General features: G+C 49.5%; 10 protein-coding genes across 10 annotated transcripts; 4 read left to right on the top strand and 6 right to left on the bottom strand.

The window, feature by feature from the left end:
- Nucleotides 1–383: 383 nt before the first annotated feature.
- Nucleotides 384–2,636, top strand: FSST1_000848 (uncharacterized protein; the record flags this gene model as incomplete). Its single annotated transcript, XM_083235036.1, has 2 exons — nt 384–418; nt 554–2,636. The coding sequence occupies 2 exons, from the start codon at nt 384–386 to the stop codon at nt 2,634–2,636; spliced, it is 2,118 nt and encodes a 705-aa protein (XP_083091030.1).
- Nucleotides 2,637–3,665: 1,029 nt separating this feature from the next.
- On the bottom strand, nt 3,666–4,708 carry FSST1_000847 (carnitine:acyl carnitine antiporter; the record flags this gene model as incomplete). Its single annotated transcript, XM_083235025.1, has 2 exons — nt 3,666–4,336; nt 4,396–4,708. 2 exons carry the CDS (start codon nt 4,706–4,708, stop codon nt 3,666–3,668), a joined length of 984 nt encoding a protein of 327 aa, XP_083091029.1.
- Nucleotides 4,709–6,242: 1,534 nt separating this feature from the next.
- FSST1_000846 (cation efflux family-domain-containing protein) lies at nt 6,243–7,979 on the bottom strand (the record flags this gene model as incomplete). Its single annotated transcript, XM_083235014.1, has 3 exons — nt 6,243–6,966; nt 7,020–7,238; nt 7,297–7,979. 3 exons carry the CDS (start codon nt 7,977–7,979, stop codon nt 6,243–6,245), a joined length of 1,626 nt encoding a protein of 541 aa, XP_083091028.1.
- Nucleotides 7,980–9,387: 1,408 nt separating this feature from the next.
- On the top strand, nt 9,388–10,885 carry FSST1_000845 (chitobiosyldiphosphodolichol beta-1,4 mannosyltransferase; the record flags this gene model as incomplete). The annotated part of the gene is made up of 3 exons (XM_083235003.1): nt 9,388–9,625; nt 9,677–9,870; nt 9,911–10,885. 3 exons carry the CDS (start codon nt 9,388–9,390, stop codon nt 10,883–10,885), a joined length of 1,407 nt encoding a protein of 468 aa, XP_083091027.1.
- Nucleotides 10,886–11,107: 222 nt separating this feature from the next.
- Nucleotides 11,108–11,717, bottom strand: FSST1_000844 (ubiquitin-conjugating enzyme/RWD-like protein; the record flags this gene model as incomplete). Its single annotated transcript, XM_083234992.1, has 2 exons — nt 11,108–11,472; nt 11,552–11,717. The coding sequence occupies 2 exons, from the start codon at nt 11,715–11,717 to the stop codon at nt 11,108–11,110; spliced, it is 531 nt and encodes a 176-aa protein (XP_083091026.1).
- Nucleotides 11,718–12,282: 565 nt separating this feature from the next.
- FSST1_000843 (U4/U6-U5 snRNP complex subunit SNU23) lies at nt 12,283–12,999 on the bottom strand (the record flags this gene model as incomplete). Its single annotated transcript, XM_083234982.1, has 1 exon — nt 12,283–12,999. The coding sequence occupies one exon, from the start codon at nt 12,997–12,999 to the stop codon at nt 12,283–12,285; it is 717 nt and encodes a 238-aa protein (XP_083091025.1).
- An 832-nt stretch (nt 13,000–13,831) lies between these two features.
- On the top strand, nt 13,832–14,807 carry FSST1_000842 (diphthine synthase; the record flags this gene model as incomplete). Its single annotated transcript, XM_083234970.1, has 3 exons — nt 13,832–13,966; nt 14,025–14,149; nt 14,204–14,807. The coding sequence occupies 3 exons, from the start codon at nt 13,832–13,834 to the stop codon at nt 14,805–14,807; spliced, it is 864 nt and encodes a 287-aa protein (XP_083091024.1).
- Nucleotides 14,808–14,890: 83 nt separating this feature from the next.
- FSST1_000841 (uncharacterized protein) lies at nt 14,891–15,564 on the bottom strand (the record flags this gene model as incomplete). The annotated part of the gene is made up of 2 exons (XM_083234960.1): nt 14,891–15,313; nt 15,370–15,564. The coding sequence occupies 2 exons, from the start codon at nt 15,562–15,564 to the stop codon at nt 14,891–14,893; spliced, it is 618 nt and encodes a 205-aa protein (XP_083091023.1).
- Nucleotides 15,565–17,865: 2,301 nt separating this feature from the next.
- FSST1_000840 (uncharacterized protein) lies at nt 17,866–19,301 on the top strand (the record flags this gene model as incomplete). Its single annotated transcript, XM_083234949.1, has 2 exons — nt 17,866–17,883; nt 17,934–19,301. 2 exons carry the CDS (start codon nt 17,866–17,868, stop codon nt 19,299–19,301), a joined length of 1,386 nt encoding a protein of 461 aa, XP_083091022.1.
- A 1,465-nt stretch (nt 19,302–20,766) lies between these two features.
- FSST1_000839 (SH3 domain-containing protein) lies at nt 20,767–23,150 on the bottom strand (the record flags this gene model as incomplete). The annotated part of the gene is made up of 3 exons (XM_083234938.1): nt 20,767–21,270; nt 21,324–22,936; nt 23,027–23,150. The coding sequence occupies 3 exons, from the start codon at nt 23,148–23,150 to the stop codon at nt 20,767–20,769; spliced, it is 2,241 nt and encodes a 746-aa protein (XP_083091021.1).
- Between the last annotated feature and the right edge of the window lie 2,920 nt (nt 23,151–26,070).

Here is a 26,070-nt window from a genome sequence, read left to right as displayed (position 1 = left end):
GAAGTCGAAGCCTACGGATAAATCACAACACTTTTTATACACATTCGGGCGAGATTCCTTTCCCAGTCCAAGTTCAATCTTGGCCCGTCTACCTACCCAGGTACCTAGTGCGCCTCCAGGCCTAGGTTGCCTTACCTTTCACGTCGGCTTAATAGTGGGCGCCCTGCACTTGCACAAGCTCCAATAACTTTGCTAACTGTGTAACCCACGCCAGGCCCGGGGTATTTGATCACCCCTTGGCCTCTCTTATTCGGTTCAGCAGACCAACCTCACTCCTCTCTCTATTTACCCAAGACATTTCTCTCTGTTTCCTTCCAGCACTGCCTTGTTGTTCACTTATACTCCTTCAATTTTCCTACTTTGTTTCTGTTGATAACTCCATCATGGGCCGTACGCCGGCCTACATCTTTGTCGTCAGGTACGTTTCCACCTACTGTCATTCTTGGACCCCTGTCGTCATGATGCATCGTCGGAATTGCATCGCGCAACTTAGCGCAGCGTCTACCAACACAGCACAACGTTCGTCAAGAAAATCAACTGACTTTCAACATAGGCACGGCAACCGTCTTGACGCCGCCGACAAAAAATGGCACCTTTCGTCCCCTACTCCTTACGATCCTCCTCTGACCTACGGCGGCTGGCTACAGGCTAGAGCTGTTGGTAATCAAATTTCCAGTATCCTCGAACAAGCCAAAGCCGATTACGAATCAAATTCCAAAGACACAAAGAGACGTCGCCGATTTAAAGTCGTTATCCATAGCTCGCCCTTCTTACGATGCGCCCAAACATCCATTGGAATCAGCTCTGGGCTCGCCCAGACTCCCCATGAGTCGCCTCATCGTCCGAATGACATCTTCGTTTCTGCCACTGGCCCACCAAAGCACTTCCGATCTACGATACTACGCCTTGATTCCTTCCTTGGGGAATGGCTGTCCCCCGAATACTTCGAACACATCACTCCGCCTCCTGGAGCCGCTCTTATGCTCGGAAGCGCAAAGGCTGAATTGCTGAGGCGTGAAGATTACAGCGCCCTGACGTCCGCACCTGCGCCCACTCCCATGCCGCACAGAGGCTCTACTGCCTCTTTATGGAACGGTTCACCAGCCGCCAGTCCGTCTCTTGGACCCATGAGACCAGGGTCCTCGGCGGAAAACTCATCAGGCTCAGCCATGGCGGCAGCTTTGACAGGCCAGCTGGCTAACCAACTAACGAAGAAGGGATACACAGTCCCAAAGCCCAACTACGCCATCTCGAGCTCTGGAAAGATTCCTGACGGGTTTGTGGCCCATGCGCGCGACGAGTGCGTAGTGGTGGATTATCAATGGGATTCGATGAGAGCTCCACTGGATTTTGGAGATGGTGGCCAGCTTGGAGAAGAGTGGACAGACATGCACAAGAGGTTTCGGCGAGGTCTCAAGAAGATGGTGGATTGGTACGCTACGACTGATGCACCTGATGAGATGGTCACACAAGCTGCTGGAGCGTCTCAGGAAGGAACTGACAATAACGAGGCGGTCTCCGAAGATGAGGATGTGGAGACTGTTGTTATCCTTGTATCTCATGGTGCTGGCTGCAATGCGCTCATCGGGGCCATCACTCATCAACCTGTGCTTATGGATGTCGGCATTGCATCCATCACTATGGCAGAACGAAAACAAGATGCCGACTACCATACTCTTCTAGCCGCATCAGCCCACGAAAAGGAGCCTCATGTTTCGCCCCATCAGATCTACGATATTCGAATGTCTGCAAGCACCGAGCACCTGCGCTCGACCACTTCGACTCCAGTATCTGCCAGATCAAACGCGGCTGATTCATTCCCCACCACTATTCGTGGCCGCAAGCCCAGTATCAGTGATACCGAGGGCCCTGGCCCACTTATCGGGTCCTTTGTCTACTCGGATCCTATTATGCCTGGGGGCAGTCGCAGTGCTTCAGCCAGTGCGGCTTTTGGATCATCGATACGCCGGACTTCGGGCTCTCAACGACCTCTAAACCGTGTGCCTAAGCTTGGTACTGCAGCGGCAGTAGCGGCAGCGGCATCAACAGAAAAAACAGCACTAAGGGGTGAAACAACTCCGAGAAGTAGCTCCCCAAGCGCCAGCACACCTTCGTTCGGCTTATGGACTCCTCGTTCCTCGTCCCTGAGGTTGATGGATGATGGCAGTGACGAGGCTTCCGATAAGGAAGATTTTGATAACGTCTTGCCTAACTTTGGCCGTTTCGACAATACGATCGAGAACAAGAAGAATGAGCCTTGGGCCTTGACCACTGAGGTCGCCTCAAGCCTCCCCATTCAATCATCTTTACCTTCTCGTTTCGAGCTTAAATCGACCAACTCATTGACTATGGCCTTGCCACCTGCCGCATTTTCCTCATTGGCTTCGTTCTCGTTTCCTTCTAGCGGAGAGACCACCCCAAAGGCCACCCCTCGGGGTCCCATACTATCGGGCCCGATCCGAATCATGACAGACGTTCTACATGATCACGACAAACCAGTCGAGGAGGTCCCGATTGGACAGCTTGGGGACGGTCTAGGCGGGCTTTGGGGCCTTCCCCGGCCTCCTGGTGAGGCAGAGCGATACCGCGACGTGAGTCTTTCCAAACGACGCTGGACGACTACCGAGCGTGCTTAACTTGACGTTTCCGATATCCTGCTATATTTATTCCGCTCTATTTCACCCTTTGATAGGGCGACAATGTGAATAGTCTCATTTATTGAGCCTTACGGCGGAACACTTTCATCTCCCCTCGCCTCACAATGTTTTAGCGCGCGTTGCTTCCTGTTGGTCGTTTATTTGCTTCAGTACTCGGCGACAGACAGGTCTGTCTTTTACTCATAGCATCGGCGCAATGGCGGGACTCCATCAATATGAATAAGGGAGGCTGGCGATGCAAACGACATGCCGAAATTATCGGCACTGGGATTGATACCTGGGGAAGGGGTGGATTTAAACGGCCGCAATATGTTTCATTGAGTTATTCCAGGTTGTTTTTGTTTATTGGGTCCAGGCACATGATGATTTTTGGCGCCCAGGGAGACAAGTTATTCTGGTACGTGGGTAGGACGGTACAATATTGTGCCAATTTTGTATGATAGAGTGCCACTGAAGGCTCAAGATTGCTCAAATGCGTTCTTTCGTAGTGAAGAAAACGATAAAATTAGTATTATAGACGTCTACTAGTGACTGCTTCGAGCCTAGACCCAACAGATCCAAGCTATTGGGCAGCAGAAAAAATGGCCTCCTAAGTCTTAGGCTATAGTTCTTAGACTACTTATTTTTATACTCTAAGGGGCATAAAGTGACCTATTAATTTCGTCCCTTATGCTTCCAACGGTCAATTTTTCTGATACCCTGATGCCAAGGAACGGTGATGCATTCATCTATGGACCATACCAGAAATTAATCTCCAGATCTAACTGCTCATGGTCTATATACTTGAAAACAGAAGGTATGCTTCAGCGCTCGAATATTGCTTCCAAAATGCACCCACTCATGGGTGAAAACGAAAATTTAAGTCATGACATGTCCACCTACCAACGCCTTTCATACGCTGTAATCCTCATCCAGCATTCATTCAATAATCCATATTGAAATCCATAAAATCAATAGTAGCTTTTCCTCAAACACACACGATGCTTCAGAGACTCATTCCGTACTTATCTAACCAAAGAACTTGTTCATGCCTTGGTGAGCCAGCTCGACACCAAGGAAAGTAGCAGCGTTGGCGGGCACAGCACGGGCTAGAGCAGGGCCGAAACCAGGGAAGAATGCTTTGACACCTCCTCTTCCGTATAGCTCGCGGACGATGCTACCAACCGTGACGTTGCCCTCGGAGGTTTGCAGACGAGACTTGACTGTGTCGACGGGGAAGACAGGGATCCACATGGCAACACCAGCAGCAGCTCCAGCACATGTGATAGCTGTAAGGCTGAGTTGGCCACTGGGCTTTCCAGTGAGGGGGTCAACAGGAGTCATCTTGCGCTTGATATACTCGTAGGCGGCAAAGTAAGCAGCAGAACCGGGACCATCACGGGCGAGGGTAGCAGCGCTGCCGCGGAAGACGCTACGGATTCCACCCTCCTTGTAGAGCTGTCGGACGACATCAACGCCACCGTTGTACTTGGGCTTTTCGCCAGGAGCGAGCTGCTTCTGTCCCTGGACTTGGAGAATGACCTTGATGCGCTCGAAAGGGGCGGTGATGGCAGTCATGGGAATGGCGGAGATGAAGCCGGCGGTTGAGATCTGGCCGATCGTGAGACCCTCGGCGGGGACCTCGCCCACACCCCCGACGATTTGTTTGCCCAGATCGTAACCCCAGAAAGACACGGCGACTGATGCAGGGTTAATTCAACTGTGCGGGGTTGTTAAGGGAAGATAGAGGTGGACGTACACATGGGAGTCACACCGACGAGAGGAGCGCTCACGCCGGCGTAGAGACCTCGTCGCAAACCATCACGAGCGATACTCTTGCGCACAACATCGACAGCGGAGGAGTAGACGCCTCTCTCAGCGGTTTGAAGTCGGACCTTAACAAGATCAAAAGGGTGTCCGACAACGACAGCGCAAAGACCACCGAAACCACCAGCAGCGAAAGCGCGAGCCTGTTGGGCGAGTCCTGATGATGCGCCGGCCTTGGATTCGTCCTTGAGCTTGTCGGCGGCGCGGGCCTCGATGGCAGAGTCTGGAGCGTCGGCGGAGGACATTGTGGTGAGTTTGGGAGGAGAGTGTTACCGAGGGAAGGAGGAAGGAGGAACAAGAGAGAAGGTGAGGAAGGGTGTAAGCTGTGGTTATGGGTTATGAATAAATGAACCTCGGAATGTCGAATGCGGAGGAGTGGGAGTGGGAGTGTGGGGTGGTCGGCCTAGGGGAGGGTGTAGCTTATAGCTCACAGCTTGTAGGGAAATGATGTAAGTACCTACAGATAAGGGTTGTTTACCAATGGAGCTCCGCCCGAGAATATGAAATAATGCAAAAGAAGACGAGAAGGAGACTGGAAGAATGAAAACTGAAGGATGATATAGCTACTAGCCATCTACTCAATACGTCACCAGGCGTCTGTTCCTATGTTTCTATTCGATTGGCGTCGTTTCAACTGAGACGCTTCTATCGAAACTTTCCACCTTGTGCAGTTGGTAGGAAGTTGAATTTAATTCTTGTTGAAGGAATTCTAAGAATAAAATCAAGAATATCTTAATACAATTGTTCTTGCCAAAACGCAATGATGATCCTACAGCTGCCATCCTTCTCCAACTTTTAAATTCCCTCGGTCTTCCGGGGCAATGATACCCAATAATTAAATTCTACGAACCCCGGGCCCCGGCTTTCTTTGCCTCGGCTTCGGCTCGCGGGGTTCGCATCATGAGTTCTGCTCTGTATTTTCCCCACATGTAATGAGCCGAGTCTCGTGGGGTTCCAAGATGAGGGCCGACACTACCTATGCAGTAGTCTAGCCAGTCGCTCTCTTAAACAAAGAAAAGATGGTGTGGCTGATCACTCGAGTAGGCAGTCAATGTAAGGCTGAAAAGGTTGCGGTTGTAGCGGCCCGGGCAGACGGAATTGAGTTGGATTCGGGGTTTTGGCTTAAGTGAAGTCATTCATGGTTGTCTGCAGATCCAATCCCGATCCCTCATGCTGACATTAAACTCTCCTTAGGCTCTTGAGGTTGTTGCTGTTGGAGAAGAGCCCCACAATCTCCATTCCATCTGTTGTAGACCTCATTATCACATGCAAACCACTCTAAATAACTGACTTACACCTTGATTTCCTGCACAACATCATCACAAGCCTGGTAATAGATCCATAGGCTGTCAGAAAATAGTCCAAGTCTTCTTTATTGCTGGATATACACCCTCTTTCAGTTCTACAACACCTTCTCTGTGATAGGAAACCCCCACTAAGAATATCAGTAATAATACATGTGATCCTCCGTATGGCTCATGACCTTGTTGGCCAGATCCGTTCCTTGTAAATATCCAATCCAGGGAACGCATAGGCATCTTGTGCTCTTCATGATGCTGTCGGGACCCTGATACCGTCTGCGGCAAATGCCGCTCATTAGAATTCCTCATACAATCCAACAATCAAATGTTCTTCTTTGATGCTCGCAAGCCGTGTTCCCTGTCTCGCGATAATGCCCCTCCTCGTTGGTGTGTTTCCCGCATCTATCATCCTCTCTATCGGTTGTTCTATCCTAAGACCAGACTTCATCTCGCCAAATTGCAGCAACATACTCCCTCTCTAAGATGCCTTCATTGATGCCAATGTTGGTGTTGCTGGTGGCGCTGGGACTCCTCGCCTGCTGCACCAACAGCTATTATCTCCTTCTCGCTCAACTTGCACAACGACGTCCGCACCCTCCCGCAAAAGATACTCACGCACTCGATCCCGAACGTCCTCCAAAGGAGCACCTCTCGCTGCCACCACATGTACAACACCCAGGAGCTTACCTCCAGTCGGGCTAGCACTATGATCGTCTCGCCAGAATTTGGGCGAGGAATATCCAACTACTCCTCTTTGGTTCAAGATACCACCGAGGCTGTTGCGTAGATTGTACTCTGTATCCTCGGGGATGCTAAGCAATAGTCGCTTCGCAGACGAGTAAACGAGAGGCTTGGAAGAAAGGAAGATGAGAATGGCAATAAAACACGACGCCAGGGGATCCCATCCAGCCCATCCCCAGAAACTCGTCAATATTGTCGACACAATAACTGACACACTGCCCAAGGTATCGGCAAGAATATGCAAGTAAATGCCGTGCATGTTTTCGTTATCATGACCATGGCAGCCGCCTCCATCGCTACCATGATCATGTCCATGATGGTGATGGCCAAAAGCCATCATGCCTACCAGATTGACGAGCAGGCCCATGGTGCTTACAATAAATAGCTCGCCCAGTCGCTTCGTTTGTGTTCCCTCCCACAACCGTTCGAACGCCTCAAAGGCAATCTCCACACTGAGCAGCCTAGGTACACAGCAATTAGCAACGTACCTGCATACGGCCCGAAAGTTACTCACATCAATAGAATGCCATTGGCGAATCCACTCAATGTCTCAATCTTGCCGAAGCCATATGGGAACCGCTGGCTTCGAGGCCATTTGCTCAGGACAGCAGCCAACAAACCAACCATCAGCGCCACGCAATCAAAAAACATATGAATACTGTCACTCAGAAGACCAAGTGAATCTGTGACGTAGCCATAAAATGCCTGGACAGCCATGAACGAAAAGTTGAGCCTGTACGAACATCCAAATTAGCTTAACATTCCAGACCTGGGGAAAAGTCAACACATACGCCATAAAGTAGAAGATCCGTCTGGAATCCTTTTCAATTAGAATGGCGTTTAGAATGGGGAATCCTGTTGTGTACGGAAGAATCATCCTCGTGAACATTGATCTTTTGCCCTTGTCATCATCGCGCGAATGTGAGTGGCCATGATGGTCATGACTGTGGCTATGGTCGTGAGAATGAGAATGAGAGTGAGAATGGTCATGCGAGTGGGAGTGGGAATGGTTGTGTGAATTATCGTGATGGTGGTCGTGATGGTCATGAGGATGGTCGTGGGCATGATCGGGAGGAGAATAGGTGATATTGGCCGATGCAGGACCCGGTGAGAGAATGCTCCTGCCTCCGGGTGTCCTTTCTTCTGTCCAACCCTCTAGTGTATTCAATGGTGCTGGAGGGAGCTTCTCGCGGGCAATGGATGCGCTTGTGTTGGACATGCGGGAGTGTCTGTGTCCATGCTTGTGGACGCTCGGGTTGTGTGAGTGTGCGATGTAGTTTCCGTCGCCATGGTCATGGCTAGCGTCGTGACCATGGTCCTCATCAGGTACTGAGGGTAGGTTGCCGTTTGAGAACGTAGACTGTCGTCTGAGGTTATTAAGCGACGATTGAGATGTACTTCGTGTGTGGGAATGCATATGGGTTTGATGCGCATGCGGTAAAGAAGACGTTGGAAGGGCGTATGAAGATGCCATTTTGTTCCAGGGCTCGACGGTTGTGCTGAAGTCAAGAGTTCGGTCTTGCTGGAAGAGTCGTTCGAAGGCGGTGGACGGCGCAAGTATTCGTTCGCTACGTGGGAGAGTCCTTACGACTCTTCGAAAACCAATCGCAACGTCATCAGTCGAGTGAGAAATTGTACTTGTGAAACGACCGCGTTACAAAAAGCTATACTGGGTCGCTAATAAGGAAACAAAAGTAGAAAGGGATCGTGGGATGTCACGGATCCTTTTCAAAGACGGACGCGGGAGGCGTGAAAGAGCCGTCGGTGGTTGTGGCGGACTAGAGATAGGAGACTCCAGCACGTGGAGCTAAGTTAGTAGAGAGAACCCGAATGAGCAGCGATCGACGGGGCCAAGAAATGCGACCTAAAATACAATGGATAAAAAAGCTCAGGGCGAAGAAAGTTACTGAATCTTTGGGTCAATTGCAGAATTACTTTGAAGTCGGTGAAAGAATTGTTCAAGTTACTACTATCCAATTGCCGAGAAGATAGAATCTCAGAGTCACTTGATGCTTGGACTGAAATCGCTCCTTCCTGATCCTGCTACTGGATGATACTGGATCATGCATCGGCCCTCAAGGGCCTGTAGCTTGGCTGGGGATGCTGGGGAAGAGGTCTGTTGTGACTGGTTACTTGCTCAATTGGGTGGTCTGCCCCCTGCATGCGGCCTGCTTGCCCGCTAAAAGTTAGTGCCCTTGATGCTTTAGCTCCTCCGGGCCAGTCACGAAAGGCACCCCGCAGCAGCGTTGCGTTGCGTTGCACCTTGACCCCTGAACTTCATCTCAATGTGATGTGATGCGATGCGATGCGATAATCTCCCGTCTTTTTACTTTGCATGTTGACAAGACGTACAGTGACGTTTCTGATAAGAAGAGCCTGATGCGTTGCTTTTTAATACATCCCACCCTTGTAATCTCCCCTACAGTATGGAACGTCCAACAATGCTTTCTAATGGGTTCCCCTGACAGAAAGTTTAAGCGTGGAATGGATGAGAAAGGTTGTGGAAAGACCTGTCTATTCCCACAGAATTCTACAAAGGTACCAATCGAATCGCTCATTGCCAAATCGCCTTTGCGTTTGATCATCTTCTAGGGTTAATTCTCCCCAAACATAAAGATCGATTTATCTGTTATTGGTCGCTTTACCCCCTGTCAAAGAACCTACATTCAAGCCGTGAAATCACGGTCCAGAAGTGCTGAGTGTGCATTTTACCTGTGCGCATAGTAGATTTCTGTGGAACCTCAACCTGGCCAATGCAAGGTGGCCTTGGCCAACACCAACACGTACAGATACACCAACAAAGATAACCCAGTAACGACAGAGCACCACCAGCCCGATTAGCCTAAACGTCATGACATGATTGTCGGTTCCTTCCTCTCAACATGTCAACCGTATTCTTTGTTTCAGTCATCGCGGGCGGTATTAGCTGCATCGTCCTTGTATGGCTGCTCAGTGGTGTCGTTGGCTTAATACCAACTCGCTACCAACCAGCTGAGAAGCCTGAAGATGATCACATCCAAGTCCTCGTCGTCGGTGATGTTGGCCGCAGTCCTCGAATGCAATATCATGCCATGAGTGTTGCTAAGCATAGGCGTCAAGTTGATATCGTCGGTTACAAAGGTTAGAAGTTGTCTCGATTCGTGCAGTTCACTTATAGCTAATACTGAGTAGAAACCTCAAGACACCCTGATCTCATTGGGAACCCGCGAGTCAACATGTATGCGCTCCCGCCGCAACCAGAAGTACTTCGCTGGGGCACTTTGCCATTCTTTCTCAATATTCCTCTCAAGGTCCTCTGGCAGTTCTGGGGCTTGTTCCGTACTTTGATGTACGATGCCCCTGCTGCGAAATGGATAATCATTCAAGTATGTTAAACAAGGCTCTACAAGTATTCGAATGTTACAGAAACTGACGTTTTACAAGAATCCTCCCTCCATTCCTACATTTCATGTTGCACTGATGGTATCTCTCCTTCGTGGCAGCAAGCTTGTGGTAGATTGGCACAACTACGGCTACACCATCCTGGCACAGAACAAGTGGTATTACAAGCCACTTGTTCCTATCTATCGCTGGTACGAAACTGGTTTCGGACGCTATTTGGGAGATGTCAACCTCGCCGTCACCAATGCTATGGCTCGTCAACTCAAGGTCAAACCTTTTAACGTGAAGCGTTCCGTCTACACGCTCCATGACCGACCTGCCGAGGTTTTCCAGCCCATCCTTTCAGCAAATGAGCGTCACGCGTTCTTGTCTCGGCTTGCAGAAACGAAATCGGTTGCGAAAGATATCGTCGAGGGTGCAGTACGTCTCATTGTTAGTAGCACTTCATGGACGCCGGATGAGGACTTTGGCCTTCTTCTCGATGCTCTCGTGTCTTATGCCAGCACTGCAGAGACTGCGCCTATCCTTGCCATCATCACCGGGAAGGGACCGCAGAAGGAACATTACCTGGAGCGGATCCAAGCGCTTCAGGACGAGGGCAAATTGCCTGGCATTCGCATCCTAACAGCATGGCTATCCACCAGAGACTACGCTTCACTGCTTGCTTCGGCAGATCTCGGCATTTCATTGCACAAGTCTAGTTCAGGCGTTGATCTCCCTATGAAAGTGGTGGACATGTTTGGCGCAGGCCTTCCTGTTGCAGCTTACTCAGCCTTTGAAAGCTTCAGCGAACTCGTCAAGGAGGGGCAGAACGGGTGTGGTTTCGAGACCTCGTCCGAGTTGGCCGATATCCTTACACGCTTATTGGGCTTCTCAGGACACGAAGAACTATCCCGGCTGAAGAAAGGTGCTGTTAGCGAAGGCGCCCTACGATGGGATCATGAATGGGATCGTGTAGTTGGGAAGGTCATTGGGCTTGTTGGCGAAGAAGGCACTTAGATACTGCGGGTGATAGGAGATGCCAATAACTAAATGCCATCCATGCATGGTTCAGGGATGCGGAAGAGAGAAGCTGATTGATCTCGATGATGATAAAACACGATAAAGCTCCATGACTCCGCTCAAAACACTGATGATGTCGTCGCGGCCTTTTCAGCCACCTTACGCCGAACTGCTCATGCATCCTACACCCATAAACCGTTCATATATATAACCACTAACTTAATCCTCTCCCAGGCTCTCCCTTACGCATTTCCTGCAGCGTCTTCGGAAATCCTTATGCTTGCCTTCCCTCTCCTCACGGAACGTCCGCGCAGCCTCTACGTTCGCAGGGCTCTCGTCGTTGGGGCTGTGGAAGAGGCTGATGGTACTGATCAGAATGCTTTCAGGTGTCTGAACAGGGCTCCAACGCTCAGATGCATCCTCATAGCCGTACTCGTCGTCCTCGGGTGGGTGCAGGATAGAGATGCAGAGCTTCCCGTTTTCGTAAATGTTGGGGTGAAAGGGGATTGGCTCCTGGAAGGTGAGAGAGGGAGGCATATGCGGATAGCTCGGTGGGAATGATAGACGGGCACGGAAGTTTCCCCCTACAAGCAGGCAAGAGGTTAGCTACGCGCCCGAGGTCATGAGGGGTTATGGAAAGCTGGGCGAGGGGCTTGATCGTACCGCCATAGTATTTACAGTCGTCGCTGATCATGAGCATCACTTCCCACTCAAAGATGTTGTCGTCGTTGACGAGTCCGCATGAAATCCCAGGGAGGTCCTTGCCCGCCTGCATCTCTTTAAGCTGTCGCTTCAGCAACGAAGCCGCGGGCGCAGAACTCGCAGCCATTATGTCGACCTGTCAAGACCTTGTTCCGGGCTATTGCCAGTAGCTGGGGACTAGAGAGAGGTTTCAGGAGCTGTAACTAATGCGTTAGGACTGTATGCAAGACGAATGATTCTGTAGTGGGATCAAACAGTAGCAGTATGTAACTTGGTGATACCTAAAGTGAGTACTAGTAGTGGATCGAAAGTCGGAGTGGTGGGGGAGCCGAGCTAACGGCCCCGCTCATGGGTTTGGTCGACAATAAACGGGATTGCGCATGAAGCAATTCACAATACAGCTACATACCGATACTGGGAACAAAGTTATAGCTCAAGTACTGGTTACAAACCATCCGTCCGGCGCTGATAGTAATATGCTCCAAAAGATCCATTTGTATATTAAAGATTCGAACACTCTATGTTTTTACGCCCCATCTTCTATCAAAACAACCTAATCGACAATGTTTGCAGTGCTCATGTTTACTACCCATGAGTAGGTAGTCGGATAATTGATCGATCCATTGAGGATCAAAGCCCGTCATACAAGGCCATGTTGAACATGGGGTATCACTAAATAGTCCATATATCCATCACTTCTTTGACGTTCCAAATCCAGTAAAGCCCATCGAAGCCATCATGTCATCCTCGTCATGCTCACCTTCGATGCGCACGTCTTCTCCGTACTCTGTCTTCACCTTAGTTGCCTCCTCCTGCTTGAGCCTTTTTCTCTCCATCTCGTCTCTCCTCTTCTTCCGCCGCTCCTCTGCCTCCTTTTCGGCCTCTTCTTCTCGTAATTGTAGTCGCTCGTGCAGGCTGGTCTGCTTCTCCTTCTCGAGATCCTCTTTTCGCCTGATGTATGCTTCGATGCGTTCATGGACTTCCTCTGCTGTTGCACGCTTGACGTTCATCGTTTGACCCGTGTTCATCAAATGTTGTGGTGTAGTGATATGCTCGATGTACTGTCTGTTGTCCTTGAACGTGAGGTCGCAAGCCTCACAGTATTGACCAGCTCCGCGACCACGCTTGCCCACGCCTGCGCCCCCTGGGACGAGCTGCGTTTTTCCAATCTGTTGTGTAAAATCTATCACATGGCGTCTTGCGGATGTGTATGTTTCGTCGCCGGTCAAAGGCTTGTAGTATTTCTTGCCCGCGAGCTTGGCTTCGTAACGCGCCTTGCCCTCTTCCTTCTCCTTCGCTTCGCGTTCCTTGCCCTTGGCGGCATATTCTTCGAGATCCCATGTTTTGCGGAAGTCGGTATCGCCTGATGGCGTGCCGCCATAGGCACCTTCTTTCTTTGAATCGGACATTGTGGATGATGATGGATGGAGAGATGATGTTTGGGAAGCAATGCGAAACTGGTCCAAGTTGAGTTTGGCGAGGGTGGGACGGCCGCTAAACATGCGGGAACCTTACCGTACCTACCTATATTTCGTCGTCGCATGTACAGCTCGGGCAAATCCTAGAGCACTAATAAACCATGGAAAAAATATTTCATAGTTCTACCGAGCCCCCTAGCGAAATGAAATGGCTCTTTGGAGTTTTGTATTTCATATCGTTTTCTAGCAGGAAGTATAGGTTTTCCCGGGCTCTGAAGTATGATAGCCAAAATGCGACTTAATCTTCATGTAAGAGCGAACCACAGTAGAGAAATATTTTGTCCAACCAACATGTGTAATTTTAATTTTGTATTAAATGTAGAAAAGAAAAACAAGGCAGCACATAACAACTTTCCCACATCAAATGATATGTCCAATGATCCCAAGTCAAGAATCTCAAGCGGTGTAAACTCCGCCTGCGCATGCTAGACCAGAGGATACCAGAAGAGTGAGTCTCCAAGCTTTATGATATTAAAACAAACAGCCTAAGAAGTCTGAACAAATTAGTGTATAAACTGGCCTACTAATTTCGTCCTTTGTCCTTCCAGCGGTCAATTTTTCTGATACCCTGATGCGCATGTCGCCCGGGCCCTATTCGAAACCAAACCACTGACAGGGATGCGGAATAAGCTAGATGAGGTCACAGGTGTAGAACGCTAAAAACTACCCCGCCGCGGGGCACCTTTTTTTTTTGTATCGCGACCCAAAGACAATTTTTCACCACAATATATATCACAATACTACTGCGTGAAAAGTATCAATCATGTTGTACCTCGTGGGTCTTGGTCTTTCAGACGAGACAGACATCACTGTGAAGGGTCTAGAAGTTGTCAAGAAGGCTTCCAGGGTTTATCTCGAAGCCTACACTAGCATTCTGCTGGTTGAGCAATCCGTCTTGGTATATACATACCCTACAATGGCCTCATGTGGATAAATCTTAACAATATTCCTACTAGGAATCCTACTATGGACGCTCTATCACGGTAGCTGACCGTGAGATGGTCGAATCCAACAGCGACGAGATCCTCCGAAACGCGCAGAACGAGGATGTTGCATTCCTTGTCGTTGGCGATCCTTTTGGGTATGAGATAAAAGCATGATTGATATCTTGCTGTGCGAAACTGACATTCTAAAGTGCGACAACACATACAGACCTCGTCCTTCGTGCACGAGAACTCGAAATTCCCGTCGGAACAGTTCCCAATGCCTCCATCATGTCCGGTATCGGTGCCTGCGGCCTTCAGCTCTACAACTTCGGTCAGACCGTGTCAATGGTTTTCTTCACAGACACTTGGAAGCCTGCATCCTTCTACGACCGCATAAAGGAGAACCGTCAGATTGGCCTTCATACATTGGTTCTGGTGGATATCAAGGTCAAGGAGCAAAGTCTCGAGAACATGGCTCGTGGTCGCCTCGTCTACGAGCCCCCTCGCTACATGACCGTGGGCCAATGTGCTCAGCAAATGTTGGAAATTGAGGAGGAACGTAATGAGGGTGTATACACTAAAGACAGCCTTGCCATTGGTGCTGCTCGTGTGGGAGGCAAAACAGAGAAATTCGTGGCTGGTACGCTAGAAGAACTCTGCTCTACTGATGAGGAGCTTGGCCCTCCTCTTCACAGTCTTGTTCTTCTTGGACGAAGGACACACGAGCTGGAGCTCGACTACGTGCGACAATTTGCTGTTGACAAAGAGAAGTGGGACAAGCTATGGAACGCCGAGTATGGAAAGCAACTTTGATTGTGTACTAATGCTGTCATGAGTTCGTATCGCCATTGATATTAAGTCCTATCGTACAAGCGAGATTTGCATTATCCAGACCATTACTCTCGCGAAGCTCTCCACGAGCGCACATCTCCCTCCGAAATCTCCCTCAGGGTGTTGGGCGAGGCAGGCTTGCCAGTGACGCTGCTGGACGCAATGTCGGCAACTCGGCTGAGCAAGTTCTTAGAAACGAGAGAGTATGTTGAAGAAACGGCTTTGACACGGATGATACCGATGCGGGAATCCTTCTCAGATCCATCGTGGACGCCGTCACCGAGGTCACCGAGCCAAGCCTTGAGGGTTGGGCTGTAGTGCTTAGCAACGAGGCTGCGATCTGTGCTGATGCTAGCGTTTCCAGCGATAGAAGCCCACTCTCCAGAGGCGTTGATGAAGGAAATGTTGACGTGAGGGTCAGCATCGAGGTCGTCGGTCTTGCCAGACTCGGTGTTGGTGTGGAAGAGAAGGTCGATGCCTCCAGTCTCCTGGGAACTCGTTAGTTATGCCATAGATAAATGGTATGGGTATTTGAATAACGCACGGTGGCGGCCAGCGCCATGCAACGTGAGACAAGGTTGCCGGATTCAGAACCGCGGGTGGTCATCATGCCAAACTTCTCCTTGGTGATGAAGTGGACAAGATCCTCAATCTTGGTCTGGAGGGGAACATCCTCGGCGTTGGCCTTCTTGTACGGGTCGGCAGGGGCGTCGCCAGTGTTTGCGTTGGAGAAAGACATTTTGTTTGGCGTAGTTGTAAAGAATCTGATGGAGCGATGTTGTTGTTGTTGTAGGTGTTTGAAGATAAGATCAGAGCTAGAATGTGAAGCTTGGAGCTGACCCAGCACAGTTATATACCTCCTCGGGTGAGCTACCTGCTTACGTACCAATGCAGGCAAGCCAACATGGCACAATCGTAGCGATTTCATCATCGATGTTGTGTTGATTTGTAGGCACAGTGGGGTGTTTGAGATCGAGCTTCGATGAATGGTGACGTCACGCTCACGATCAGCCCCGGAAGCAGGAGGTGTTTTGTTGAATCGTATCACGATTGTCTACCAATCAAGCACTACTTTGGACCTTTTGAAAGGGTGTTTGATTTAATCACGGAAGCTCAGACGGCAATTGATACTGCGGAGTGACAAGAGGCTTATATACCTGTGGAAAGTGTTGAGCAGCACATCTCAGTGCAGTTAGAGGTGCAGGTGATGACGGTTTGATATTTGCTTCCTCGGTTGCAATAGGCCGAAGGGTCCAGTGTAATCGAATCAATTATTCTACAGCCTAACCTTATCTACAGGCATCGACTCTTTTACGGTGAATCTACTATTGACTTCAAGTTGATATCAAAAGGAGTTGAAATGGAACGGATGGCTATTCGAGAAGATCAACCTCCCTGCACCTTGTAGTGGGGAACAGAGGAATGGACGGGAGGGGCCAGAACGGGTGCAGTTGCAGCTACAGTGAAGATCGACCTGTACCTACCTAGGTAGGTAACACCCAAGTTAGTTAGTATAACAGGGGTAGCTGGAAATCCGCTGCTCATCAAGATCGTACTGGGGTAGCATCAGAAAAACTGGCCGCTGGAAGCATAAGAGACGAAATTAATCGGCCAGCTTGAGCTATTTAGACCAGGTCTCTTAGGCTGTTTATTTTTATATACTAAGACTTGTCTTAGATGCTGGCTCTTCTACTATTTACCATTATCTAAGATAGATAATTATTAGTTCTTGACCATTATTAATTATCCTAAACTGCTTTAATAAGCTTATCTTCTCAATTATACGATACTAACCTTATTTCTATAAGCATTAGGCTAATCAGCCTTAATTCTCTATATGACCAGCCATATTACCCTGGAATCTGGTCATGGTCTGGATGGTGACTGATGATGTATCTAGAATCGTCAAAGGAAGCGACCGACCAGCAAGCCTGTATGCTTGCATCGCATTCTGTTTGGACGGATATTTGGCAACACCAAATGACAATGTCGTTAAGTACTTGTTTGAGCTTCGCATATAAGCTTCTTCTACGGCATTGTCTGGATCTCGATCGCATAAACTACCACTTTTGGGAAATACAATCCGCGGCAAACGCAAGTACGCCCACGGCTAGCAGCGTTTTTTTTACCTTCCCTCTATGTTTGCAAATTGAAAGAAACGTTCAGTCAGAAGTATCACCACAGACCTACCCTAGTAGAAAATACTACAGAAAGCCACGACTTGATTTCTGATACGGTGAATTAAAGGGCCATCACAAAGATATGTACCTACATTCACAATCCACCTACAATGAGTACTGTAATTCATCTTGATACTGGCTTAAGCAAGTTCAACCCGGTTGATTGGTGACTGCCGTCTTCTGCCATCTGCCCCGCGGCCGGGCTCTTGCAGCAGAAAAAAAGACCTCTAAAAAGCTTAAGGTTACAAAAATAAACGAACTAAGCCCATGGTCTGAGTTGCATAAAATGACCTACTAATTTCGTCTTTAGTACCTCAAGCGGCCAACTTGTCTGATACCTAGAGGGGTGCGCCTTCCGCAAGTACTCGACTGGAGCGCATCACGTCACACAACCTTCCCGTACCGTAACTACGACTTTCTTAGGAAGGGAAACAGCGGATTTTAGTGAACATCCACCTTGGGCCTCATCTTTTTGTCCTTTCCATTCTCAACCAATCTCAGAAATAGCACAATCCAGCGCGCGACCACAAAGCGGTTATTGAGGTTTCTCGCCTTTGCTGTTGTCTTTTACCCTGCAAGCTCGCCGCCAGGCAAACAAAGAGCGTTTGCTTGGCTGGATGTATCTTTCCACTCGTCTCTTTAAACCGCATCACAAGAAAGGAAAGAACAAACGTCTGATTTACTGCACGCACGCGCGTTATCGCAACGCATTTATGATCGTTCCTGCCAACCTACGTTTATGTTAAACTCTACAACTTTCTACCCTGCTTAACTGTCACGATATCTTAACATCATTCGGGGCCAGGCCTGCCTTCTGCCACCACTCACACAGTCAAGTCGTCTGTTGACTTTCTCCGACCATGTCAAACGATCCGCCGGTCAGTGTCTTAATGTGTGTGTTATTGGACTAGACTAACAGCCTATACAGACCGTATTCCCTTGGGAATGCAGAGATAAGGAAGACCAGGCGAAGGATGAATTCACCCATCCCCACCGCCGTGTTAATCAGTCTCTTGCCGATGAGAACATGCGATTGAAACGCATCTTACGCGAAAATGGCATTTCCTGGTCTTCTGTGTCTCTGAATCACATGCAGCAATCCAACCCCCTCAAGCGCAAGACCCGATCTTCTGTACCCAATCAAGCTCCTTACCTTCCTATGGAAGTTATCCTCCGAATCCTCAAGTTCGCCATGAAATCCCCCACCCCGATCGTGGACCCTCTGTCCCCCCTCACACCCGAGAATCTGACAGATAAAGAGAAGGTGCAGGGCAATCAAATTGCGATCAATTTTCTAGCTACCTGCAAAGCTCTCCATGTCGAAGGTACTCGGTTTCTGTGGGAGTCTAACCACTTCACCTTCACGACTCCTCGAGCTGTGCGTATCTTTGCCGACCTCCCTGCAAAATTTCGTCAGGGCATTACTCATGCCAACTTCCGTATCATCGCACGATACTATGACGACCAACCAGCTCGTCGGCACAAACTGGACCGCTGCTATCATTCCGATCTGAAGAAGGACCATCACTTGAAGGTTCAGCAGCGTTCTAGCGAATCTCCTCTCACCCGTGGGGGTTTCCGGTGCTACACTTGGAACCAGGTTGTCGACTTCCTCGAGGGACTTCGTGCACCCTTCGATCCGAGTTACCGAAACAGGAAGCTTCCGCGACCAAAAATGCTCCCATCTCTGGTTTCTCTCCGACTCGACCTCGTCAATTTTTCTGACACGCTCCTTCCTTTCAGTGGCGCTGAGTTGCATGACATTTGCTCTCACGAGTTCGGCTGCACCCTGAACGAACTTCAAGTCACAGGCATGCCATTTGATGACACTGGCCTGAAGGCCTCGGTGGAAATGAGTGGAATGCTCAAAGACGAAGGATTGTATCTCGACGGCCCAGCTTCGTACATGGCGCGCTCCAAGTATCTTCAACGTCTCCGAGGGAAGAAATGGTGCGCTAGGGTGATAAGAGCTTGGAAGCCCGATGACGATGAGGACAGTGAAGACGACTCTGACACATTTCACAGCCACTCACGTGCTACCAAGCTTGGAGTCTTGCCCCCTGCACCGAGTGAAGAAGGGCACCCATCCTCAGACCGCGACGAGGAAGCTGTCATCTGGAAACGAGTTCCCATCTCTCGAGACGTCGAGAAGCGCGACTGGATCCAATTCTCTCGTTCTAGCGGATACGAGATTGGCGGCGTCGACTGGGACGATGAAGAAGAGGGCATCTGCCCCTGCTGCGGAGACTCCCACTCGGGCACGTCCATCCTGGAGTATTTGATGGATGAAGAGTAGGCTGATAGGAGTCAGCATGGCAACCTACCTATGACCCGAATCTTGGCGTTGAAAAAAGGGCGTTGAAAAAAGGGAAACAGCGAAGGGGAAGCGATGATTATGTCTTTATGTCCCCACGCATGACTAGATACCCTGGGAGCTAGGGCTACTGATTTTTGATGAAATGGAATGGAGTTGACGGTCTGAAGGTTGCTAAGTGCATTTACTTAGTCTAAATCTCCCATTACTTACCTAGTAGGTACCTACTATGTTAGGGGACTTGGGAAGGTTCTCGTTGAAGTTTATGGGTACAAGTGCAGGAAGGAAGCAGCCCTAGGTAATTAAATCAAAGACACAAAGATCACCTACAACAGACGAGTGCATGTTCTCGTTCTTCATAGTTGGACGCCGATCTGTTGAACAGAAAACATCTAAAAAGCAAGGTCGCGTGGCCCAATGGCAAGGCGTCTGACTACGAATCAGAAGATTCTGGGTTCGATCCCCAGCGTGATCATTTATTTTTGCACTTCCTTATAAGTATTTGGAAAGTTGATAGAAGAAGCATAAGGGACGAAATTATTAGGTCAGTTTATGCTCTTTAGACCATACTTCTTAGATTACTTATTTTTATATCCCAAGACTTCAAAGTCACTTTTCCACTACTACCCACTAGGCACTTTACATCTTAGTTACCTAATGAAGTGTAAGTGGTTGGTAAGACATTTAATAAAATTCTAAGTTTGAGGTTGTCAAACTGCAGGGCTTGTGTACGATTTGTGTAAACCTGTACTCCTTTATCACTTTACAAGATACTTTCAGCAGCATACACAGGTATGTAGCATCAAGTCACGATGTTTTGATGGGGTAGTCGAGAAGGTAGGTAACACGAGGGAATAAGAAAAACCAGCTCATCGAGGAAATAGTTTCATTTTCTATCTTTCGTCTCAAATCTTCAAATCTTGGCTTCTGGCGGTAACAAGCCCGCCAGCAAGCTTCCTTTCATGTCCATCCAACGACCCGGAACCGGCCGCAGGGGGAGGGAATGATACACGAAAAAAGTAAATGCAAACATGAATACACATTAGCGACTAGCGCAACTCCTTTCCACGCGGAGAGGAGACTGTCTCGCGGCAAGACACCACAATCTACATGCGTGTGTTTTCCAAAAACCAAACAGTCGAAAACCCTTCTCGTAGTCGCACTGACACAAGATACAGCATGTTGTGATTTAGCGGCAGGTCAATGACCGCTAGAGACATACGAACGTTATATGAACGTGATAGAAGAAGACATAGGGCTCAAATGGCCACATAAAGGAAAAGAAATGGTCAAGTTAATGACAAGAAGTTTCAAAATAGAGTAAGTCATCCACCAGAAGAGTGAAAAATCGTGAGCAGACCATAATGCTCGAGCCTCTCCGTGGTATCGTAGAACGCCGGTCCTTTTAATCCTGTTTCATACGGCCCTATCGCCTGCAGTAGGCGGCTTAATAAGCCTGGCCAGGGACGGGCTTTCTGTTGAGTGAGCCTGAGGTGGTTGGCCCTTGAGAAGGATTCATTGGGCTAGGTCCAGGAGGGTTGTTTCTTCGGTTCACTCCACTAGGGCTTTGCGAACGTCCACCAGCGGGCCCAGGCGACTGAGAACGGGGTCCAGGGCTCATGGGCCTGCCACCTGGAGGTCCATTACGGGGACCAGGCGATTGTGATCGAGGTCCAGGGCTCATGGAACGGCCTTGGGGAGGGCCTTGGAAGGGTCCAGGTGACTGGACACGGGGTCCGGGGCCCATTTGAGGGCGGCCCGGGGGTCCCATGGGTGATTGAGGGCGTCCGCCGTTAGGTCCCATAGGTCCGGGTCCTCGAGGAGGACCGCCTTTAACAGGAGGACCTGGTCGAGGACCATTTTGAGCAGGACGAGGCTTCACAGGGCGGGTTGATAGGCAAGTTCGAGGAACAACACCTTGTCGAGAACGGTCAAGTCGGATGCAGAGTGCCTGAGTGAGTTAGTATAATTCGGATAAAGAATCACAATTAGGAGTATACTTACCCAGCCATCATCGTATTCGTGAAGGAGTCGGACAAGATCACCAGCGTTCAGTTCCAGTTCATCATCCATAGTAGGCTTGAAGTCAAGCTGCACGCGGTGAACAGCCGAGGTGGCAGGTCCTCCAGCAGCTGCAATGGCGGCCGCGCCAGCCGAAGGACTCTCAGGAGCACCACCTGTGGCGGAAGTGTTACTGTAATCGGTACCGGCAGGGCTGCCAGGAATGGCTGCCATAGGGGCTTTGGGAATTGTCAGATCAAGTTGAGGAGGGCCATCCTTACGTATCGACGTCTTACGAGCTACTGTGGCCGCTCCGGCAGCAGCTCCGGCAGCAACTGCAGCTCCACTGGCTGTGACGGGGTTTTCAAAGGGCGATTGAGGTGAGACAGGGGCCGAGACAGCAATGGCCGAGTTTTCGGACAGTGGACTGGGAGAGGCGCGGAGGGCAGAAGCAGTTTCCTCTTGAACAGGCGAAGGGACACGCTCAGCCTGTGTGCCGAAGGGATTGGCAGAATCAACGCTTTGAGCTGTGGAAGGGCGCTCCCAAGCACTACCACCAGGAGTTCGTGGCGACAAAGGTCCATTAGCAGCTGACGGAGAAGTGGAAGCAGGGACGGCAAGAGCCAAGGCAGCGCCCTTGCTTGAGCGCTTCTGGTTTTCGATACCGTTCCAGTTGGGGAGGAATTGAGTGACGGGTCGGAGGCTGACGCGAGGAGCTTGCGCATCTGCGCGGACGGATGAGGTGTCGGGCTCAAAGGGTTCAGGGCTCATGGATTGACGCACGGCAGCAGCGGCAGCCATAGGAGGAGCCGCACCACCACGACCAACCATTGGGCCATGAAGCTTCTCATCATCGTTCTCGAGCCGTTCCATCTCAGCTTGCTTGCGGCGCTTGGTGAAGACAAAGAAGATTAATAATCCCATGGCGAGCAGTCCTCCTAGAACACCAAAAGCGATTCCTGCCTTGGTTCCTGCGCTGGTACCGGTGGCATCGGGGACAGAAGTGGAACTGGGGAGAGCTGAAGTTCCGGAAATGTCGGCGACCTCATCAATGGTTGTCGAAGCAGAAGCGGCGCCCGTTGCCTTGGCCAGGATGGATTCGATTGATTGAGACTCGGTTGGGTCACTGATAACAGTAGGGATAGATGAAGGTTCGTTGCTGCTGGTGACTTGAGCGCGAGTTCTGGTGGGCTTAATCGTTGAGCTCTCTTTCGCGGTTGTGTCGTTTTCGGCCTCACTACGAGACTTGGCCTCTTCAGCAGCCTTTTTCTTGGCAGCCTCTTCTTGTTCCTTCTTCTCTTCCTCTTTTGCTTTCTCTTCCTCCTCTTCCTCTTGCTCAGCCTTTTCTTGAGCGGCCTTCTTCTTGGCGTCCTCTTGGGCCTTTTCCTTGGCCTCTTGAGCCTTCTCTTTAGCTTCTTCGGCTTCCTTTTCCTTTTCAGCCGCTTCCTCCTTCTTCTTGTCTTCAGCCTCCTTCTTCTTTTCGTCTTCCTTGTCGTCGTCGTCGTCTTCGTCCTTTGAAGAGCCTGTAGGTTCAGGCTCGCTGCCGACTGTCTTGTATCCGCCAATGGCTCCTTCAAATGTCGCCTCAATGGTTTTGAAGACGGTCCTCACTGCTTCTACAACGAGTTAGACAATCATCATCATCAGTCACATAATTGTCTTTTCAAATCGACTGTGAGTGAGATGTAAACAGGTAAAATACTTACGAGGTTCTCGCTTCTCAACATCACGCTTCGAGGCATCGGCAGAAACATCAATTTCATGGGCAATGTTGCCAAATCCGAAAAGCCCGTCGGCTCTTCGGTGCACATGTAAGTGCCGAAGATGCATCTTTGCTGGATTTTCCAAGGTCAAATGACAACGAGCTTGTTGGCGATGACGGTTTGCACTAAGCGCGTTCGTCGTCCCAACAGGATATATCGTCTTTAATGAGAGAAATTCGCGGGGTTGGTTGTTCTGTATACTGGAATGAAGGGCGTTATAAAAGATGGCGGAAACAATGATAGTATCTGTTAGGGGTTTTCAAGACCGATGTCTTTGTTCGGGTGGCTGCGATGTCTCAGATGAGAACAGCAGGGGGTTTGCGTCGGTAGCGAAAGTGATGTAAAAGCGCAAGTTCAACTGCTAGTTACGACGTAAAACGTAAAAAGGATTGGACCGGCTGCCAAATGAGTGTAAGGTGCGTAGAAGAAGCAATAATTATTTCGGTTATTGTTCTAGGCACACAATGGCGATTTTGCAAAAACGCGCGGTGGAAACGAATGGACGAACTGAACTCGGCACAGGCAGCAGCAAAAAGATGAAGCGACCGTGAAAAGAAACAGTTCAGACTTTGAACAATCTCAAGGGATTGGGAGAGTAAGTAAAAAGAAAGGTGCAGAATAGAAAAGGCGGAAGTAGGTGGATAAAGGCGACGAGAGACAGAGATGCGAGGAGAAGGGGAACCTAGGATCAGGAGCGGAGTGCTGGGGCTGAACAAGGCCCCCGGACTTCGCTCAAGTCTGATAGGGCCAACCGAGGCCTGGGCTAGCACAGCATGGACAGTGGTAATCCTAGCGACAGCAGAGCTGAACCTGGCAGTGGCAGGGCATTGATCGTGTATCTCGGGGTATATTGCTCTACTGTTTGTATTAAAAAGCAGGTCTGTTCGCCTCGTTTCATATTGAGCCAGCTTTACAATACATGGCAGTACAAGTTGACATTGACCTCAGTCCTTTGTAAGAATGAATGCAACCTCTGGGAAGTACGGCAAGTACCTAGCGTGTGCCTGTTCTCTCTCTGTCCAACACAAAGCAAACCACCTATTTAGGATCAATGGGCAACGGAGACGCATTGTTCCAAATTTAACCTGCCATTGATGCAGCACCTCAAGAGTCAACCTGTATTGTGTCGTGTCACTTCCGTCGTTCAGCCTGTGAGCGTCAGTAAGAATGAGTTAGTTGGAAATTGCTACGAAATGAGGCAAGGTGCGGTTTCCACCCGCTGACTCCATTGAATGCTATGCATAATTAGATGATGATCAGCAGAGGAACTCGGAGCCAAGGAATCGAGCGAGTCTGTGATTCGTAGGCGAAAACAAGAACAAAAAAACCGCTCTCAAGGTAACGAAGCCTAATCCTTGCATCTTCCGCTTCCTTTACTTCCTTACTTCCGTTCTGATGAAGTTTCCGGGCATAGACTACTGCATGTACAATATTAGCCAGGGGGTTAGGCGCGTTTACGGGGATTGGACAGGGGGCTACTGGCGCTAGATGTCAGGGACGAGAGTATAATGATTGGTCAAAAGTGCCCCGCTGATTCTGCTTAGCCAGGAACCGCTGGGAAACCGACCAATCCGTAAAGACTTGAAGAGGCGTGGCTTTGATAGCTCTTGAGCTACTAACCTCAGCCAAGCTCAAACGTCTCCTCATTTAATAAACCCTGGCTCAAATTGCCCGATTTTATTGAAATTATCCCACACACTCTCTCTTATCCTTCTCCTTTTTATGGATGCATTATTGAATGTTAATCGATTAGCTCAAGAAAGGCCGATAGATGTTTATCTTCAGCAACCGTTTCCACGTCTCGCTCAGGTCGTGACGTCCGGAATGACAGAGTGGACTAAGACCGCACAGTTAATCACTAGCTGTCCCAGGTTACGATAGACCCTTTCCGTGTTTACAAGACAGCGGGGCTATGTTTCTTGGAACTGCTCAATAAACAATTCCATGTTTTGTCTCCTGTCACAGACAGAGAATTCAACATGCACGGACGGCCCGGGCTCGGTCTACGGAAGCCTTCTGATCTTGGTCTTGCTTCCGAAAAGTTGCCCATATTTATCAAAGAAATTGCTGTATTAAAAGAAACAAACTGACTCCTTTGTTTTCCAGGTGCCGCATTGACCGACTCCATCGAAACAATTGGAGACAAGTCTGTGCATGCTCTGTCGATCCGCTTGCTTCTCTCGACGTGTCCACCAACTTGCTTTCTGTATATGTCTGCCTCTACAGAGTACCTCTGCCACTGATACAACTATCTCATATATCAATATCACCTGATATCTGCGATACGAAATAATCCCATAAAGCAATGCTAGGCGATGTGTCTTGCATAGCACGTAGTCACAAATATGCGGGAAATGTGCAAACATACGATACAATTAAACACAACGCTATTCCCCAAAGTCAATTTCCAGCTGGTTACATCGCTCAACGTCACTGTTTCATCCTCGGCCTGTATCGCTCTGTTGGTGATTACCGCGTGTGGCTTGTTGTCCAACGTCTTTATTTACTTAGACCCTATCACACCAGCAAGCCTTGACTTGCCATGTTCATATTAGTCTTGCGCTGGATGCTGTCAATTTGAGAATGAAGAAGCTCGGGTATCTAAATGCCACGAGACTCATCTCGCCTCCGTTTCGAAATACCTGGTGTTTTCATCACCTGCCGCCGACTATGTACAAGGTGTCAGCCACTACGTATGTGCCGCTTCCGTCTGCTGTCGTATGTTTGGGTTACAAAGAGTGGCTGGTCTGAAACGGTTGGGCTTAGAGAGCGATCACCGTGGTCTTAGACATGGCATTCCTCCTACGCCTCTCAATTGTCTCACTGTCAAACTGAACGATCTACCGGCAGTTCGCCCAAGTAGGCACTTCTAGTCCAAGGGGCTATTTAAACTGCATTCCTGGTGAACTCAGCGTTCATCGTCGTGGGATGTTTCAACCCTTCGATGAAAGCAGGATCCTAAAACTATATGCCCAGCTGATACTCGT

This window comes from Fusarium sambucinum, chromosome IV, assembly GCF_050947815.1.
Source record: "Fusarium sambucinum isolate potato_lamoka chromosome IV, whole genome shotgun sequence".
NCBI lineage: Eukaryota > Fungi > Ascomycota > Sordariomycetes > Hypocreales > Nectriaceae > Fusarium > Fusarium sambucinum.
The sequence above is the reverse complement of the archived record's forward strand: the minus strand, read 5'-3'. Positions and strand labels throughout refer to the sequence as shown.